Source organism: Elgaria multicarinata, chromosome 3, assembly GCF_023053635.1.
Source record: "Elgaria multicarinata webbii isolate HBS135686 ecotype San Diego chromosome 3, rElgMul1.1.pri, whole genome shotgun sequence".
NCBI classification, from domain to species: Eukaryota; Metazoa; Chordata; class Lepidosauria; order Squamata; family Anguidae; genus Elgaria; species Elgaria multicarinata.
In genome coordinates, this window is record NC_086173.1 from 151065929 (window position 1) to 151081571 (window position 15643).

The 15643-nt window shown below is 45.8% G+C and overlaps 1 protein-coding gene across 1 annotated transcript in view; it reads left to right on the plus strand.

Annotated features, from left to right (window-relative positions):
• LOC134395547 (vomeronasal type-2 receptor 26-like) overlaps positions 1-15403 on the plus strand; it is a 29073-nt gene extending 13670 nt beyond the window's left edge. Inside the window, exons 5-7 of the mRNA XM_063121710.1 lie at positions 2980-3207; positions 4939-5065; positions 14493-15403. Of these exons, the coding sequence (XP_062977780.1) occupies positions 2980-3207; positions 4939-5065; positions 14493-15403 (1266 nt within the window). The remainder of the gene's footprint in view (positions 1-2979; positions 3208-4938; positions 5066-14492) is intronic.
• The last annotated feature ends 240 nt before the right edge of the window (positions 15404-15643 follow it).

Consider the following 15643-nt stretch of genomic DNA (forward strand, 5'->3'; position numbering starts at 1 on the left):
GACACTGTAAATGTCTATCATTAAAATATAACAATAATTTTAATGAGGAATGAGAGAACTAACTATGCTGGGAATACTACAGAGCATTAATTTATCTATTTATTTATTTATTTATTACATTTCTATACCGCCCAATAGCTCTCTGGGCGGTTCACAAAAATTAAAAACATTCAAGGTATAAAACAACAGTATAAGACCATAATATAAAATACAATATAAAAGCTCAACCAGATAAAATCAGCAGCAATGCAAAATTACAAATTTAATTAACCTCCCCCCTCCATGGCTTCATTCTTTCCAGACATTTTACATCTCTAGCCTTTCTATAAAAGTGTTCTTATCACACTGAGAACCAGTGTGGTGTAGTGGCTAAAGTGTTGGACTGGGAATCGGGAGATCCGTGTTCTAGTCCCCACTTGGCCATGAAACCTACTGGGAGACTTTGGGCCAGTCACAGACTCTCAGCCCAAACCACCTCACAGGGTTGTTGTTGTTGTGAGGCAGGATATAAATGCAACAACGTAGTTTTTCTAAATAATTTTGGGAGGTGTAAAGGTTAGGTGACAATATATAAATACCATGTGTTAAATTCTAAAAGAAAGCATTTCAGAATCCAAAGCTGTTCATTTCCCCCCCCCCAATTTTTCAGGAAAACCCCTGGATCCTGGGGGGGGGACAGAATAAACTGCAGTTTTTCTTATTCCGCCCCACCCCCAGATTTTCCCCCTTGACCATCACATCTCTAAGTAGAACACATTGTTGTTGTTTGTTCGTTCAGTCGCTTCCGACTCTTCGTGACTTCATGGACCAGCCCACGCCAGAGCTTTCTGTCGGCCGTTGCCACCCCTAGCTCCCCCAAGGTCAAGTCTGTCACCTCCAGAATATCATCCATCCATCTTGCCCTTGGTCGGCCCCTCTTCCTTTTGCCTTCCACTTTCCCTCGCATCAGCCTCTTCTCCAGGGTATCCTGTCTTCTCAATATGTGGCCAAAGTACTTCAGTTTTGCCTTTAATACCATTCCCTCAAGTGAGCAATCTGGCTTTATTTCCTGGAGTATGGACTGGTTTGATCTTCTTGCAGTCCACGGCACTCTCAGAATTTTCCTCCAACACCACAGTTCAAAAGCATCTATCTTCCTTCGCTCAGCTTTCCTTATGGTCCAGCTCTCGCAGCCATAGGTTACTACGGGGAATACCATTGCTTTAACTATGCGGACCTTTGTTGTCAGTGTGGTGTCTCTGCTCTTAACTATTTTATCAAGATTTGTCATTGCTCTCCTCCCAAGAAGTAAACGTCTTCTGATTTCCTGGCTGCAGTCAGCGTCTGCAGTAATCTTTGCGCCCAGAAATACAAAGTTTGTCACTGCCTCCACGTTTTCTCCCTCTATTTGCCAGTTATCAATCAAGCTGGTTGCCATAATCTTGGTTTTTTGAGGTTTAACTGCAACCCAGCTTTTGCACTTTCTTCTTTCACCTTTGTCATAAGGCTCCTCAGCTCCTCCTCGCTTTCAGCCATCAAAATGGTGTCATCTGCATATCTGAGATGGTTAATGTTTCTTCCTGCAATTTTAACTCCAGCCTTGGATTCGTCAAGCCCAGCACTTCGCATGATGTGTTCTGCATACAAGTTGAATAGGTAAGGTGAGAGTATACAGCCCTGCTGTACTCCTTTCCCAATCTTAAACCAGTCCGTTGTTCCGTGATCTGTTCTTACTGTTGCTACTTGTTCATTATACAGATTCCTCAGGAAGCAGACAAGATGACTTGGTATCCCCATACCACCAAGAACTTGCCACAGTTTGTTATGATCCACACAGTCAAAGGTTTGTGGAATAGATGTTTTTCTGGAACTCCCTGGCTTTCTCCATTATCCAATGGATATTGGCAATTTGGTCTCTAGTTCCTCTGCCTTTTCTAAACCCAGCTTGTACATCTGGCAATTCTTGCTCCATGAATTGCAGGAATCTACCTTGCAGGATCTTGAGCATTACCTTGCTGGCATGTGAAATAAGTGCCACTGTCCGATAGTTTGAACATTCTTTAGTGTTTCCCTTTTTTGGCATGGGGATATAAGTTGATTTTTTCCAGTCTGATGGCCATTCTTGTGTTTTCCAAATTTGCTGGCATATGGCGTGCATCACCTTGACAGCATCATCTTGCAATATTTTAAACAGTTCAGCTGGGATACCGTCGTCTCCTGCTGCCTTGCTATTAACAATGCTTCTTAAGGCCCATTCAACCTCACTCTTCAGGATGTCTGGCTCTAACTCACTGACCACACCGTCTGAGCTATCCCCGATATTATTATCCTTCCTATACAGATCTTCCGTATATTCTTGCCACCTTTTCTTGATCTCTTCTGTTTCTGTACTGGATGCGATGATGGTCATCTGGCTATGTTGGTAGAGTATGTATATCATGAAAAATCACTACCTGATTTGGTTTAGAGAGTTGCAAGAACTGTCCGACTTTGCCTAGCAATAGGACCAGCCCCTGCAGTCAGAACTCTCTTTAGGATGCAAAACTAAATTCATATGTCACTCACTCTTTCCCCACAATAAAACAGTGAAAAAGCAAGATGAACCTCAGGAATGGAACTCAGGTCCATTGTAAATGTAAGCAATGAAAATGCATATATTCTTTTCATAGTGACGGTGTGTTTTTGTGTGAGTAGTGGTATAGGGACACACATGCTGCCCCTCACACAGATGACCCCACCTCATCAGCCCCTGATCCTGCTGCATTGAGATCTGAATGGGAATTCTACTCACGTTCACTTGAAATGAGTAGAATTCTCCATGTGATCATAGACTCTGCATACAGGTTAATGTAGCATATTCTGGCATAACACGTGAATTGGGCTTGTGAGTCTCAAGGAATCCCTGGAAATTAGAGCTCCGGATGGTCAGAGACAGGATGTGCAATACTGCAATAGGATTTACTGTTTCCTAAATCTCTCTGTTTTTCTATGTCCTTCTAGTTTCACCCTTTCCTGAGAAACTTCCTGCTTTACAATGCTTCTATGGATGGAGCCTATTTGGATGAGAATGGGGAGCTGGCAGCTGACTTTTACATCGTGAACTGGGTGGTGTTTCCCAACAAGTCCATAGCTAGAGTGGAAGTTGGGAGCATAGAGAGACAGGCCACCTCCGAAGTCAAGTTCACCATTGACCAGAATGCCATTGGGTGGCCCAGGAGGTTTAACCAGGTAGGGGGAAACACTTGTTTCTTTTGATGCCCTTTAATATCTCATACCAGGCAATACTATGCATGTCTACTCTGATCATAGAATCATAGAATCATAGAATCATAGAATAGCAGAGTTGGAAGGGGCCTACAAGGCCATCGAGTCCAACCCCCTGCGCAATGCAGGAATCCACCCTAAAGCATCCCTGACAGATGGTTGTCCAGCTGCCTCTTGAATGCCTCTAGTGTGGGAGAGCCCACAACCTCCCTAGGTAGCTGATTCCATTGTCGCACTGCTCTAACAGTCAGGAAGTTTTTCCTGATGTCCAGCCGGAATCTGGCTTCCTTTAACTTGAGCCCGTTATTCCGTGTCCTGCACTCTGGGAGGATCAAGAAGAGATCCTGGCCCTCCTCTGTGTGACAACCTTTTAAGTATTTGAAGAGTGCTATCATGTCTCCCCTCAATCTTCTCTTCTCCAGGCTAAACATGCCCAGTTCTTTCAGTCTCTCTTCATAGGGCTTTGTTTCTAGACCTCTGATCATCCTGGTTGCCCTCTTCTGAACACGCTCCAGCTTGTCTGCATCCTTCTTGAATTGTGGAGCCCAGAACTGGACGCAATACTCTAGATGAGGCCTAACCAGGGCCGAATAGAGAGGAACCAGCACCTCACGTGATTTGGAAGCTATACTTCTATTAATGCAGCCCAAAATAGCATTTGCCTTTCTTGCAGCCATATCGCACTGTTGGCTCATATTCAGCTTGTGATCTACAACAATTCCAAGATCTTTCTCATTTGTAGTATTGCTGAGCCAAGTGTCCCCCATCTTGTAACTGTGCATTTGGTTTCTATTCCCTAAATGTAGAACTTGGCATTTATCCCTATTAAATTTCATTCTGTTGTTTTCAGCCCAGCACTCCAGCCTATCAAGATCACTTTGAAGTTTGTTTCTGTCTTCCAGGGTATTAGCTTTCCCACCCAATTTTGTGTCATCTGCAAATTTGATCAGCGTTCCCTGCACCTCCTCGTCCAAATCATTAATAAAAATGTTGAAGAGCACTGGGCCCATGTCCCATTGTCCCATTGAAATCAGTTGGGCTTACTCCCAGGTTTGCTATCTTGCGATCAGGTCCAAAGCACTTTGGGCCACCTTGCTGGGGGCTCTGTTGTTTCCTAGACCTAAGGTTGCAAACTACGGCAGCCATAAAGGGCCAAAATATGGCAGCCATAAAAAGTTCGGGGGAGTGAGTGGGGAGGGGGGAGTTGAATGGGCTCTCGGTTGGCCACACACCCTGGAAACCACAACAGCTGACCCAGTTCTGATCCAAATCCATGGTAGGTTAGCCTGGGCCCAAAGTGACTCGAGTCAGATGGGAGGCAATTTGGAAGCTCTGAATCAGCCTCTGAAGTGATTTGGGGGGTCCATGCACAGTAAATGGGCTTCAATGGTGCACCAGAATTATGGCAATTTGACCCTAATGATGGCCTGAAACATGATGGGGAATCTTCAGGAAATGAATTGTTGCTGTCAAACTGCAACTTGATGCCCACATTTCCCCTTGCTCCATCTTCACCAATACAGCCCTCCAAAGGTGTGTGTGTGTGTGTGTGTGTCACTGAGTGATAAAATCAGACTTAGGTTTAACTAAAGGTTCCTGTTATGCACTTTCCAACTGTATAATTACTTTCCACCAATGTAAATGAAACCTTGTAACCAATACCTTTTGCTTCACGGTCCTCCTTTTGCTCAATAGACCGTGCCTCTTTCTATATGTACTAGAAGTTGTTTCCCTGGATACTCCAAGGTGATGAAGGAAGGAGCACTGATCTGTTGCTACAATTGTGTCCCATGTGCAGAAGGAACCATCTCTACTCAGGAAGGTGGGTGACCCCAAAGCAAACAGTTACTCTCAAGGGATAGGGGCTGTCGTGACGGCACCACATCAATGCTGCATCCCCCAAACCGCCGCACTTTCACTCCTCTGGGGTTGCACTGGCCTTCCCCCTTACCCGCTGTGAAAGGAGGTGAGGCAGGTGGCTACCAGGAGGAGGGCCTTCTCTGCTGTGTCACCCCAGCTGTGGAATGAGCTCCCTAAGGAGGTTCGCCTGGCACCTACATTATATGCTTTTAGATGCCAGGTGAAGACCTTTTCATTCTCCCAGTATTTTAACAGTCTATAAAAATTTTAACTTTGCTGTTTTAAATTTGTATTTTAAATCTGTATTTTTGCATTGCTGCTGTTTTTATCTTGGTTGTGCTTTTATACTGTATTTTATATTATGGTTTTATACGGTTGTTTTGTTTTGAATTGTCTTAATTTTGTAAACCGCCCAGAGAGCTTTGGCTATTGGGCGGTATAGAAATGCAATAAATAAATAAATAAATAAATAAATACAGGCCATAGCTAGACAGGGCTTTATCCTGGGGTGATCCCCGGGATCATCTCTGTGTATTCACATGATTCACAGGGGATCCGGGGATCAGGGAGGTATGATCCCTCCCTTGCTCCGGGATATGGCCCTACACTTTAGGCCCATTTTTCCATGGTCTCGGGCTGATCCCGAGACCACGGAACGTGTGGGTGGGCGTCGTGGTTTGTCCCAGCTCCTGAGGAGCTCTGCCCGCATCGGGGTTGGGGTGGGGGGAGTGGGGAAAATAGCATTTACCTTTTGCGCACGAGCGCTCATGCACTCCTTCCTCTTTAAAAAAAAACACACAAAATGGTGGGTGCAACTTCCTCTCCCTCCCAGGTCATCATGCACCACGTGTAAACAGAGGGGGAGATCTCGTGATAAAATTATCGCAAGATCTTCACCCTTCCATTGCGTTAGACCGGTAGGTCTACCTGAAGCCACAATTGGCTCCTCTTCAAAAGGGAAACTTTTCTCCCCACACCAGAGGCATCATGGGGTGGGGGGCATACCGGCAGCCACTCGGCTTGCTGGCCTACCCCCAGTGAGTAATAGGAAATTGTCTTCCACCTGGGAATGCCCCCAGAGTGGCTCCGAGCAAGGACAGACTGGTGGAAGAGCCCGGTTGGCCTTGCTCCGGCTGGAAAAGTCGGGATACGCCCCTGACATTTCAGCCACGCCTCTTTGCTTCTTTGCCCTGGGGTGGCTTCGAATCTGTGGCTGCGTCATATAACTGACACTGTGTGTATTCAGAGCTACCCTGTGGCAAAGGATAGGTTGTCTGGGCTGGGAGTTGGATGCATTGTGTTGCAGTGGTTCCACTCCTACTTGGATGGCTGATTCCAGAAGGTGGTCCTAGGGGATTATTGCTCTGTGCCATGGCATTTAGGCCATGGGGTTCCACGGGGCTCTATTTTATCCCCTATGCTGTTTAACATTTATATGAAGCTGCTGGGAGTGGTTATCTGGAGATGTGGGCTGAGATGTCATCAATATGCGGATGACGCCCAACTCTACCTTTCCTTTTCATCAAACCCAGGTGAGGCAGTGACTGTTCTGAACCAGTGCGTGGGCACGGTAATGGACTGGATGAGGGCTAATAAACTGAGACTCAATCCAGACAAGGCGGAGGTACTGTTAGCGGGTGGTTCATCCGTTCAGTGAGGTGATGTTTGCCCTGTCCTGGATGAGGTTGCACTCCCCCTAAAGGATCGGGTTCATAGTTTGGGGGTGCTCTTGGGTCCAGAGCTGCCACTTTAGGCACAGGTGAACTCAGTGCCAAAGAGCACCTTTTATCAGCTTAGGCTTAGGACAGAGATAGCCTAGCTACAGTTATCCAAGCTCTCATAACCACTTGTTTGGATTACTGCGACGCATTACACGTGCGCTGCCTTTGAAAGCAGTCCGGAAACTTCAACTTCAATTTGCTAGACATTTTAAGGGCATTAGAAGTGCCATGCTGGATTAGATCAAGGGTCTATCTAGTCCAGCACTCTGTTCACACAGTGGCCAACCAGCCGTTGGCCAGGGATGAACAAGCAGGACATGGTGCAACAGCACCCTCTCACCCATGTTCCCCAGCAACTGGTGCACACAGGCTTACTGCCCACTGTTGCTATTGCTCCCAACCATTTCCATTGCAGGTCGTGCTTGCTCCATATGAAAAGGAATATTCCCAAGCAAGGCTGGAGGTATGTACTCTAGTGGGTGCATAGCCTGCTACTTCCCAATTTTACCTCCAGCACTACTTACTGTACAGGTGGGATAGGAGACCTTTTTCCTGTTGAAGTCCACGTTACCTCAGATAAAACCTGTCCGCATTTCCCACCACCACCACATTTCAGTACTTCTCACACTTTATTTATTTTATTTTATTATTGCATTTATATCCCACCTTTTTTTCCCTCCAACGAACCCAAGGTGGCATACATAATCCTCCTCCTCCCCTCCATTTTATCCTCACCACAGCAACCCTGCGAGGTAGGTTGGGCTGATAGTCTGTGACTGGCCCAAAGTCACCCAGTGGGTTTCCATGGCTGAGTGGGGACTAGAACCCGTACCTCCTGACCCTCAGCCCAACACTTTAGCCACTACACCACACTGGCTCTCCATTCCAGCAGTGGGTGTGGCCAAAGCCAATACTGGGTGGAGACAAAGCAAAAATGGGTACAGAAGTGACTAACTGAAGATGTAGAATAGCTGAGATGTTTACAGATAAGTAGTGGTAAAATCAAAATTTAGCACTTGAATCAACATTTTGAATTCTTTACATGCACGTCTGTTATGAAATCTTTCACTGTGTCATATATATTAAAATATGAAGTTCCACACATACATATATCACACAGACTACAGCAAGCAGGATATAACAGTATGAAACCGGTATATAAAAGGCAGGAGCCACACCAAGCAGGGTGTAGCACTATGAAAGCGGTATATGGTCCGTGTCAATGAGCCCCAACAGTTGTCAGTGCACTTCAATACCGCTATAAAGCACTAGTGTGGCTCCTGCCTTTTATATACCGCTTTCATAGTGCAATATCCTGCTTGGTGTAGAATAGGCCGCAGATTTAGCGAAAAATTCCAAAAACCACTTTTAGGGCTAATTTCATCAAAACAGTTAGAAAAATATGTTTTTCTATTATGCATAACTCCAAAACTGGGTGTCATAGCAAATTCTGTTTTTTTTTAATTATTATTTTGAAAAAGGGTTTTCAAAACTGAACAACTTTCTCATTTACAGTAGTCTAACAATTTTAATACAAATTCAATACAAATTTGTAAAATTGATTTGGAATGGGTGCATTAACTTCTTTTTAAAGCTAGAGCTATCACCACATATTTTGGCACAGAATTTTGAAATCTGGCCTCTTCTCATTCCTAATACAAGTTGTTAGTTCATGCTACCTCCCCCATCCTTGCTAGATTGCTCTCATGGCCTTTAGGCTCTCAATACTCTAACATAATTTTTAGGGAATGTAATAATTGATAGGGATGTGCTCCGCTCCGATTAGGAGCGTAGAAGCAGTAGCGGATTGGCCTGCTCCGCCTTACCCAGAGGCGGAGTAGGAGCGGACCGCGGACCCCCTAGAAGCAAGGCGAAGAGAAGCGACCATTTTTCGGAGCTCCGAGTTCAGTCGGAGCGCTCCGGTCGCCATCTTGAAAACATTTCGCCATAGGATTGCATTGCGGCAAATAATCGCGCATAACTACGTTGTTTTTGAAGCTATCGTTCTGGAAATTCTTGTGCACAGAGAGTCGTGGATGGGGGTCATTTTGAGACCACTCTCACCTCTCTGCGTGCTGTGGTTCACGTGCAATATTTTTTTAAAAATCGGGTCAACCGCGGGGCTCAAACTGCGTTTCGGCTTTTCGCCCATAGGATTGCATTGAGGGAAAGAATCGGGGATAACTGGGGGGGGGTTTAAGCTATCGTTCTGAAAATTCTTGTGCACAGAGAGTCGTGGATGGGGGTCATTTTGAGACCACTCTCAACTTTCTGCATCGTACGGGTCGCGGGCTAGAAGTTTTTTAAAAATAGGGTCAACCGCGGGGCTCCGTTTCGGCTTTTCGCCCATAGGATTGCATTGAGGGAAAGAATCGGGGATAACTGGGGGGGGGTTTAAGCTATCGTTCTGAAAATTCTTGTGCACAGAGAGTCGTGGATGGGGGTCATTTTGAGACCACTCTCAACTTTCTGCGTGCTGTGGTTCACGTGCAATATTTTTTTAAAAATCGGGGTTTGGGTTTTTTTTTTTTATTATTATTATTTTTTTGGAAGCGATGACAGGCACATTCAACTCCCAATCCTGATGAGAATTCATCTCCTCAGAAAGCATCCTCCTCCAATCCCAGCGTTGGAGGGGGGACTAAGGCAGACCCACCCTGAGAACTTTCTGTTTTGTGTCTCTTTGTGGGTTGGCGTTCGTGGAGGGAACACTTACTTAGCTAGTGCTCCTGCTTTGGAGATAGATTAATTTAATATAGGTTTAGTTTGGCGCGTGTGTGTGTTTGTTTGCTTCTTTCTGACTTGTAGCTTAGTTTGCCCTGTGTTTTCCCCTTACTTTGATTTAATATAAACTTTATTTTTGAATTTTGGAGTGTGTGGTTGGGTTGGTTGCCCCCCCCCTTCCCTGTATTAAAGCCTGACTGTTCTGCTTTTGTGAAAGCTTTCTTTTGAAAGCATACACACACTTTTTGTCCCATTTCCCTACATTTATATTCTTAAACATATTTTATTATATTCTTTCACATAGTCCATTAGTATATATTCTCATACATATTATATTAGTATTCATATTTTGTTCTTCTTATAGTAGTGGTTGGTTCTTTTTCCCCCTCCCCTCTCTTAAATCCTGATTGTGTTTCCTTCTATCTTCTATATACCAAATATACCAAAAAAATTGGATTCTCTTTTTCTTCTCTGTGTAACTTCGACGGAGTGGGCTGCTTTTGTCAAGTTCAACAGGCAGCCACAGATTGAGCATTTTGGGGAAAGCATACGCACACCATTTCCCTATTCTTAAACATATTATTATTATATTCTTTGACATAGTCTTAGTAGTCTATTAGTATACATTCTCATACATATTAGTAGTAGTATTCATATTTTGTTCTTCTTATAGTAGTGGTTGTCCCATTTCTTGTCCCATTTCCCTACATTTATTAGTAATATTCTAAAACATATTATTATATTCTTGTAGATATTCTTAGTAGTATATTCTCATACATATTAGTAGTAGTATATTTTATTGTTCTTGTCCCATTTCCCTACATTTAAACATATTATATTCTTCTTATACATATTCTTAGTAGTACCTTATACATAGTATTAGTAGTATTAATATTTTGTTAGTCATCATGAAAAGAGAAAGCAGGCGTGCTGAAAGCAGCAAGGCTCAGTCTGCCAGCAGGGCTTCCTCTCCTCCTGTGAAACTCAAACGGGCAACTCCTTGGCTGACTGCTCCAAAACAGAAGCAGGACAAGCAGCAGGCAGAGCCACTCTCTTCTGCAACTTGTGCCCGGCGTTCTCTTTTTGAGGGTGGGAATGGGAAAAGTGCCCGTTTGCAAGAGGCACGTGGCAGCAGTGCCATTAGAGGAGGAGGAGTATCCCCAACTCCTTCATTCTCCTTTCAGCCCACGAGCCCGCTGATGGACCTAGACGAGGTCCTCAGCACAGTGGAGGGGGGGGAGGAGGAGGAGGCGGTGGGCCTCCAGGATGTGGGGGCTGAGGAGGAGCAGCAGCAGGCCGAGGCTCTCTCCCCAGTCTCATCCCACACCCCTGTTTCTGTGGCAACACCAGAGAGCTCAGGCGGGCAATTGGTGGTGTCACCACAGAAACGAAAGACAAGCATCGTGTGGGACCACTTTGAGTTGGGAGCGGATCCCCGCTTTGCTGTCTGTCGCCACTGCAAACTCAGCCTAAGCAGGGGTTCATCGACAGGGCATTATGGAACCAGCAGCATGAAGATGCATCTTCATAGGCAGCACCAGGCGATCTTGCTGGGGAAAGAGGCGGGCAAGGCGACTGGTTCCAGGGGAAAGCCGAAGGCTGCTGCTGGCACTGCCACTCTAAGCTCTCCATCTCCCATCCCCACAAGGGTTAGGCAGGCAACCCTGCAGGACATGGGGTGGGGGAAGTATTGACCCACAAGATGGCGTTTTCCAATGCCCACCCAGGGTGCTACTGTGTTGGGGCATCTGCCGGGACTGACTCCTCCCCAATACTAGATCTATGACATGTCACTCTGCCTGCCCCTCTGCTAGCCTGTCCTCCTCGGTGACCGACTCGCTGGGATGGTTTGCGTTTGCAATGCGTGACTAACTGCAATGCTGGCTTAGAAACCAGCCATCACTTCCTTGTGCCCCCAGAAATGCCCGCAGCCTGCCTGCCTGCCTGCCCGCCTCCCCCGGGGTGCTGCTGTGGTGGGGCATCTGCCAGGACTGACTCCTCGCCTACTCTGCCTGCCTCTCTGCCCGCCTGGTGCCTGGTTTGCTCCCAATCGTCCTCCTCTGTGCCCCTCAAGGCGTAACTGCTGGCTTAGAAAGAAACAACCAGCCATCTTTGCCTCACTTTGCGCCCACTTATGGGTTGGTTTGCTATGCGTTAGTGCTCAAGCCATCCTTGCGGCACTACAATGCATGCTGCCTGCCTGCTTTCCATTGATGGTGCTATATAAATAAATAATAATAATAATAATAATTCTCCCCTTCCCGCCTTGCAGCGATGGTGTATGTGTCTTGCTTTGACTAAGGGGAGAAGTCCTTCCTGCGCTCACTTAGACTTTATCAAATTCAATAATCCCTTTTTCAAATGTGCCAGAAGATTTAGGGTTATCTCGTGGCATGTTGGGATTGCCTTGGAACTGGCCCCATTGAGCTGTCTGCAATTGCAACTTTAAATCCCTGACATACTGGAGTGTTCAAATTTCAAAAGTTCCCCTAACATCAGGGGATGATGGGATTGCCTTGAAACTTGGTGTCCATGGGGACACATGGGTAAGCTGTCATGGGACCAAAGGATAGGTTTCTAACGTGCAAATTGACGTAGTTGTAGAATGGGACTTGATTTGGGGTGAGTTAAAAAGTTTAAGCCGCGCCAAAAATCAGGGGATGATGGGATTTGCTTGCAACTTGGCGTGCATGTGGACACATGGATAAGCTCTCCTGGTGCCGAGTTTGAGGTTTCTAACATGCAAATTGACGGAGCTATCCCAAGGGGTGTGAATGGGGTGCCCGATTTTCATAAATTCCCCAAAAATCAGGGGATGATGGGATTGCCTTGAAACTTGGCGTGCATGTGGACACGTGGATAAGCTATCATGGTGCTGAGTTTGAGGTTTCTAACGTGCAAATTGACGTAGTTGTAGAATGGGACAATTTGGGGTGAGTTAAGCCATGCCAAAAATCAGGGGATGATGGGATTTGCTTGCAACTTGGCGTGCATGTGGACACATGGATAAGCTCTCCTGGTGCCGAGTTTGAGGTTTCTAACATGCAAATTGACGGAGCTATCCCAAGGGGTGTGAATGGGGTGCCCGATTTTCATAAATTCCCCAAAAATCAGGGGATGATGGGATTGCCTTGAAACTTGGCGTGCATGTGGACACGTGGATAAGCTATCATGGTGCTGAGTTTGAGGTTTCTAACGTGCAAATTGACGGAGCTATCTAAAGGGGTGTGAATTAGGGTTATGGGAGGTGCGTTAGAGGGTAGAGCCGCGCCAAAAATCAGGGGATGATGGGATTTGCTTGCAACTTGGCGTGCATGTGGACACATGGATAAGCTGCCCTGGTGCCGAGTTTGAGGTTTGTAACATGCAAATTGACGGAGCTATCCCAAGGGGTGTGAATGGGGTGCCCGATTTTCAAAAATTCGCCAAAAATCAGGGGATGATGGGATTGCCTTGAAACTTGGCGTGTGTGTGTATACGCCCATGAGGTGTCATGGTGCCAAACGTGAGGTTTCTAACTTCAACGGAAAAAAAGTTGTTTACTTTTTTAGCTTTCAATGCAAGCCTATGGGGGGGCAAAAACGGAGCTCCGGATCCGATCCGGAGCTCCGGGCGGAGCGGAGCGGAAGTGGGCGGAGCGGGGGCGGGGCGGAGCGACCCGCTCCGAAAAATGGCGGATCTGCAAGTGAAGCGGAGCGGGGGGTCCGTGCACACCCCTAATAATTGATCCTGTTCAGATAAAATGTTAAACCACCGTGGTCAAGCATTTTGAACTTAATATTATAGTTGAGTATGTTATGTGAGCCATTCCTATCCATGGTGGCTACCTAAACTAGAAGAAAGGAAAGGAACCTCTCGTGCAAACACTGAGTCATTACTGACTCTTGGAGGGATGCCAGCTTTCGATGACGTTTTCTTGGCAGGCCTTATAGCAGGGTGGTTTGCCGTTGCCTTCCCCGGCCATTATTACCTTTCCCCTAGCTAACTGGGTACTCATTTTACCGACCTCGGGAGGATGGAAGGCTGAGTCGACCCGAGCTGGCTGCCTGAAACCAGCTTCCGCTGGGATCGAACTCAGGCCGTGGGGAGAGTTTCGGCTGCAGAAACTGCTGCTTTACTGCTCTGCGCCACACGAGGCTCTTACCTAAACTAAGCATGGTTTAAATTAAACATGCTCACTAACCATTTGCTGCAAAAGGGTTATTGGCCTAACCATGGCTTAGCACAGAGCTTTCCAAACTTTTCATGTTGGTGACACACTTTTTAGACATGCATCATTTCGCAATACAGTAATTCAGTTTTACTAGCAAACCAGAGGTTAAACTAACCCTTTTTAAGAGATACTGACGCATACATAAATTGTAATAACAAAATGTATGGGGACGCAACCTATCTCATGAAAACCTTTCATTTATATTTTTAAAAATATACGATTTGTAAGATAATAACATACATTTCCAAGATTGTTGTCATTTATGAGTAACATTGTTGAAAAGGATGCTTCACAAATGTATGTAGTAGAAAACTGCAGAAGAATTTTCCACACTTTTTTACCCATGTTTGGATGCATTTTTGAAACGCGAATCCAAAAGCTGTCTAAGTCACCCTCTTCATACATCATTAACAGACTTCGTTACGTTCGGACGACGCACCTACACGCTGCAGCCGACACACTAACGTGTCGCGACACACAGTTTGGAAAGCTCTGGCTTAGCGTGTTGTCTGAACAGGCACAATGACAGACTATCAGTGATGTAAAACAGGTTATTGTGGCCTTCCTCAACCTAGTGCACTTCAGATGTTTTGAGGCCTCGACTTCAATCAGCCCCAGATTATTGCAGACTTCCCAATGGTCGGTCAATAGTCAGGAATGCTGGGAGGGTGCCAGCTTTGGAGTAGGCTGGACAATAAAGATGCTGCATCTGGTCTTCTTCTTTTTTCCAGATGCAGACAATTGCAACAAGTGTCCAGATGATCAGCATCCAAACAAGGACCGGAATCAGTGTATTCTTAAGCTTATGAACTTCCTCTCCTATGATGAATCCTTGGGGATCATCCTAGCTGTCTTTGCCCTATTCTTCTCCTTAACCACTGTTGCTGTTATTGGAATCTTCATTAAACACCGAGAAACTCCAGTGGTCAAAGCTAACAACCGTGACCTCACCTACATGCTCCTCATCTCCCTCCTGCTTTCCTTCCTGTCCTCCTTCCTCTACATTGGTCGGCCCCAGAAGGTAACCTGCCTTCTCCAACAAACAGCCTTCAGCATCATCTTCTCGGTTGCCGTCTCTTCCTTGTTGGCAAAAACTGTCATGGTGGTGGTGGCTTTTATTGCCACTAAACCAGGGAACAGAATGAGGAAATGGCTGGGGAAGAGTGTGGCCAACTCCATTGTGATTTCTTGCTCTAGTGTTCAAGTGGGCATCTGTGTGATCTGGCTGGGAATCTTTCCTCCATACCCAGACTCTGACATGCACTCTCTGCCTTGGCAGGTAATCCTGCAATGTAACGAGGGATCTGTCATCATGTTTTATATCGCTCTTGGCTACATGGGCTTCCTGGCTGCCATCTGTTTCACGGTGGCCTTCCTAGCCAGGAAGCTGCCCGGGGCATTCAATGAAGCCAAGCTGATCACCTTCAGCATGCTGGTATTTTGCAGTGTTTGGGCGTCCTTTGTGCCGGCCTACCTGAGCACCAAAGGGAAATACATGGTAGCTGTGCAGGTCTTCTCTATCCTGGCCTCCAGTCTGGGCTTACTGGGTTGCATCTTCATCCCCAAATGCTACATTATTCTTTTGAGGCCAAACCTGAATAAAAAGAAGCATATAATGATGAAACTTAAAGTTGGCATCTGATTTTTTTAGTACATAATTTTTGTATGCTAAAAAAATACTAAAAGCAATGTACCAGCCTTGGGAGCAAGCATCTTTTGTATGCTATTCTAACCAAACTCTTTTCTCTCCATATATATCAGAAAAGAAACTATTTTTAATAGGGCTGTGCGTGGACCCCTCTGATTAGCTTTGGATCCCAATTTGGATTTTCTGAATCAAGCCTGATTCGCTTTGGATAGATTTGGACCCTGTCCGCTTTGC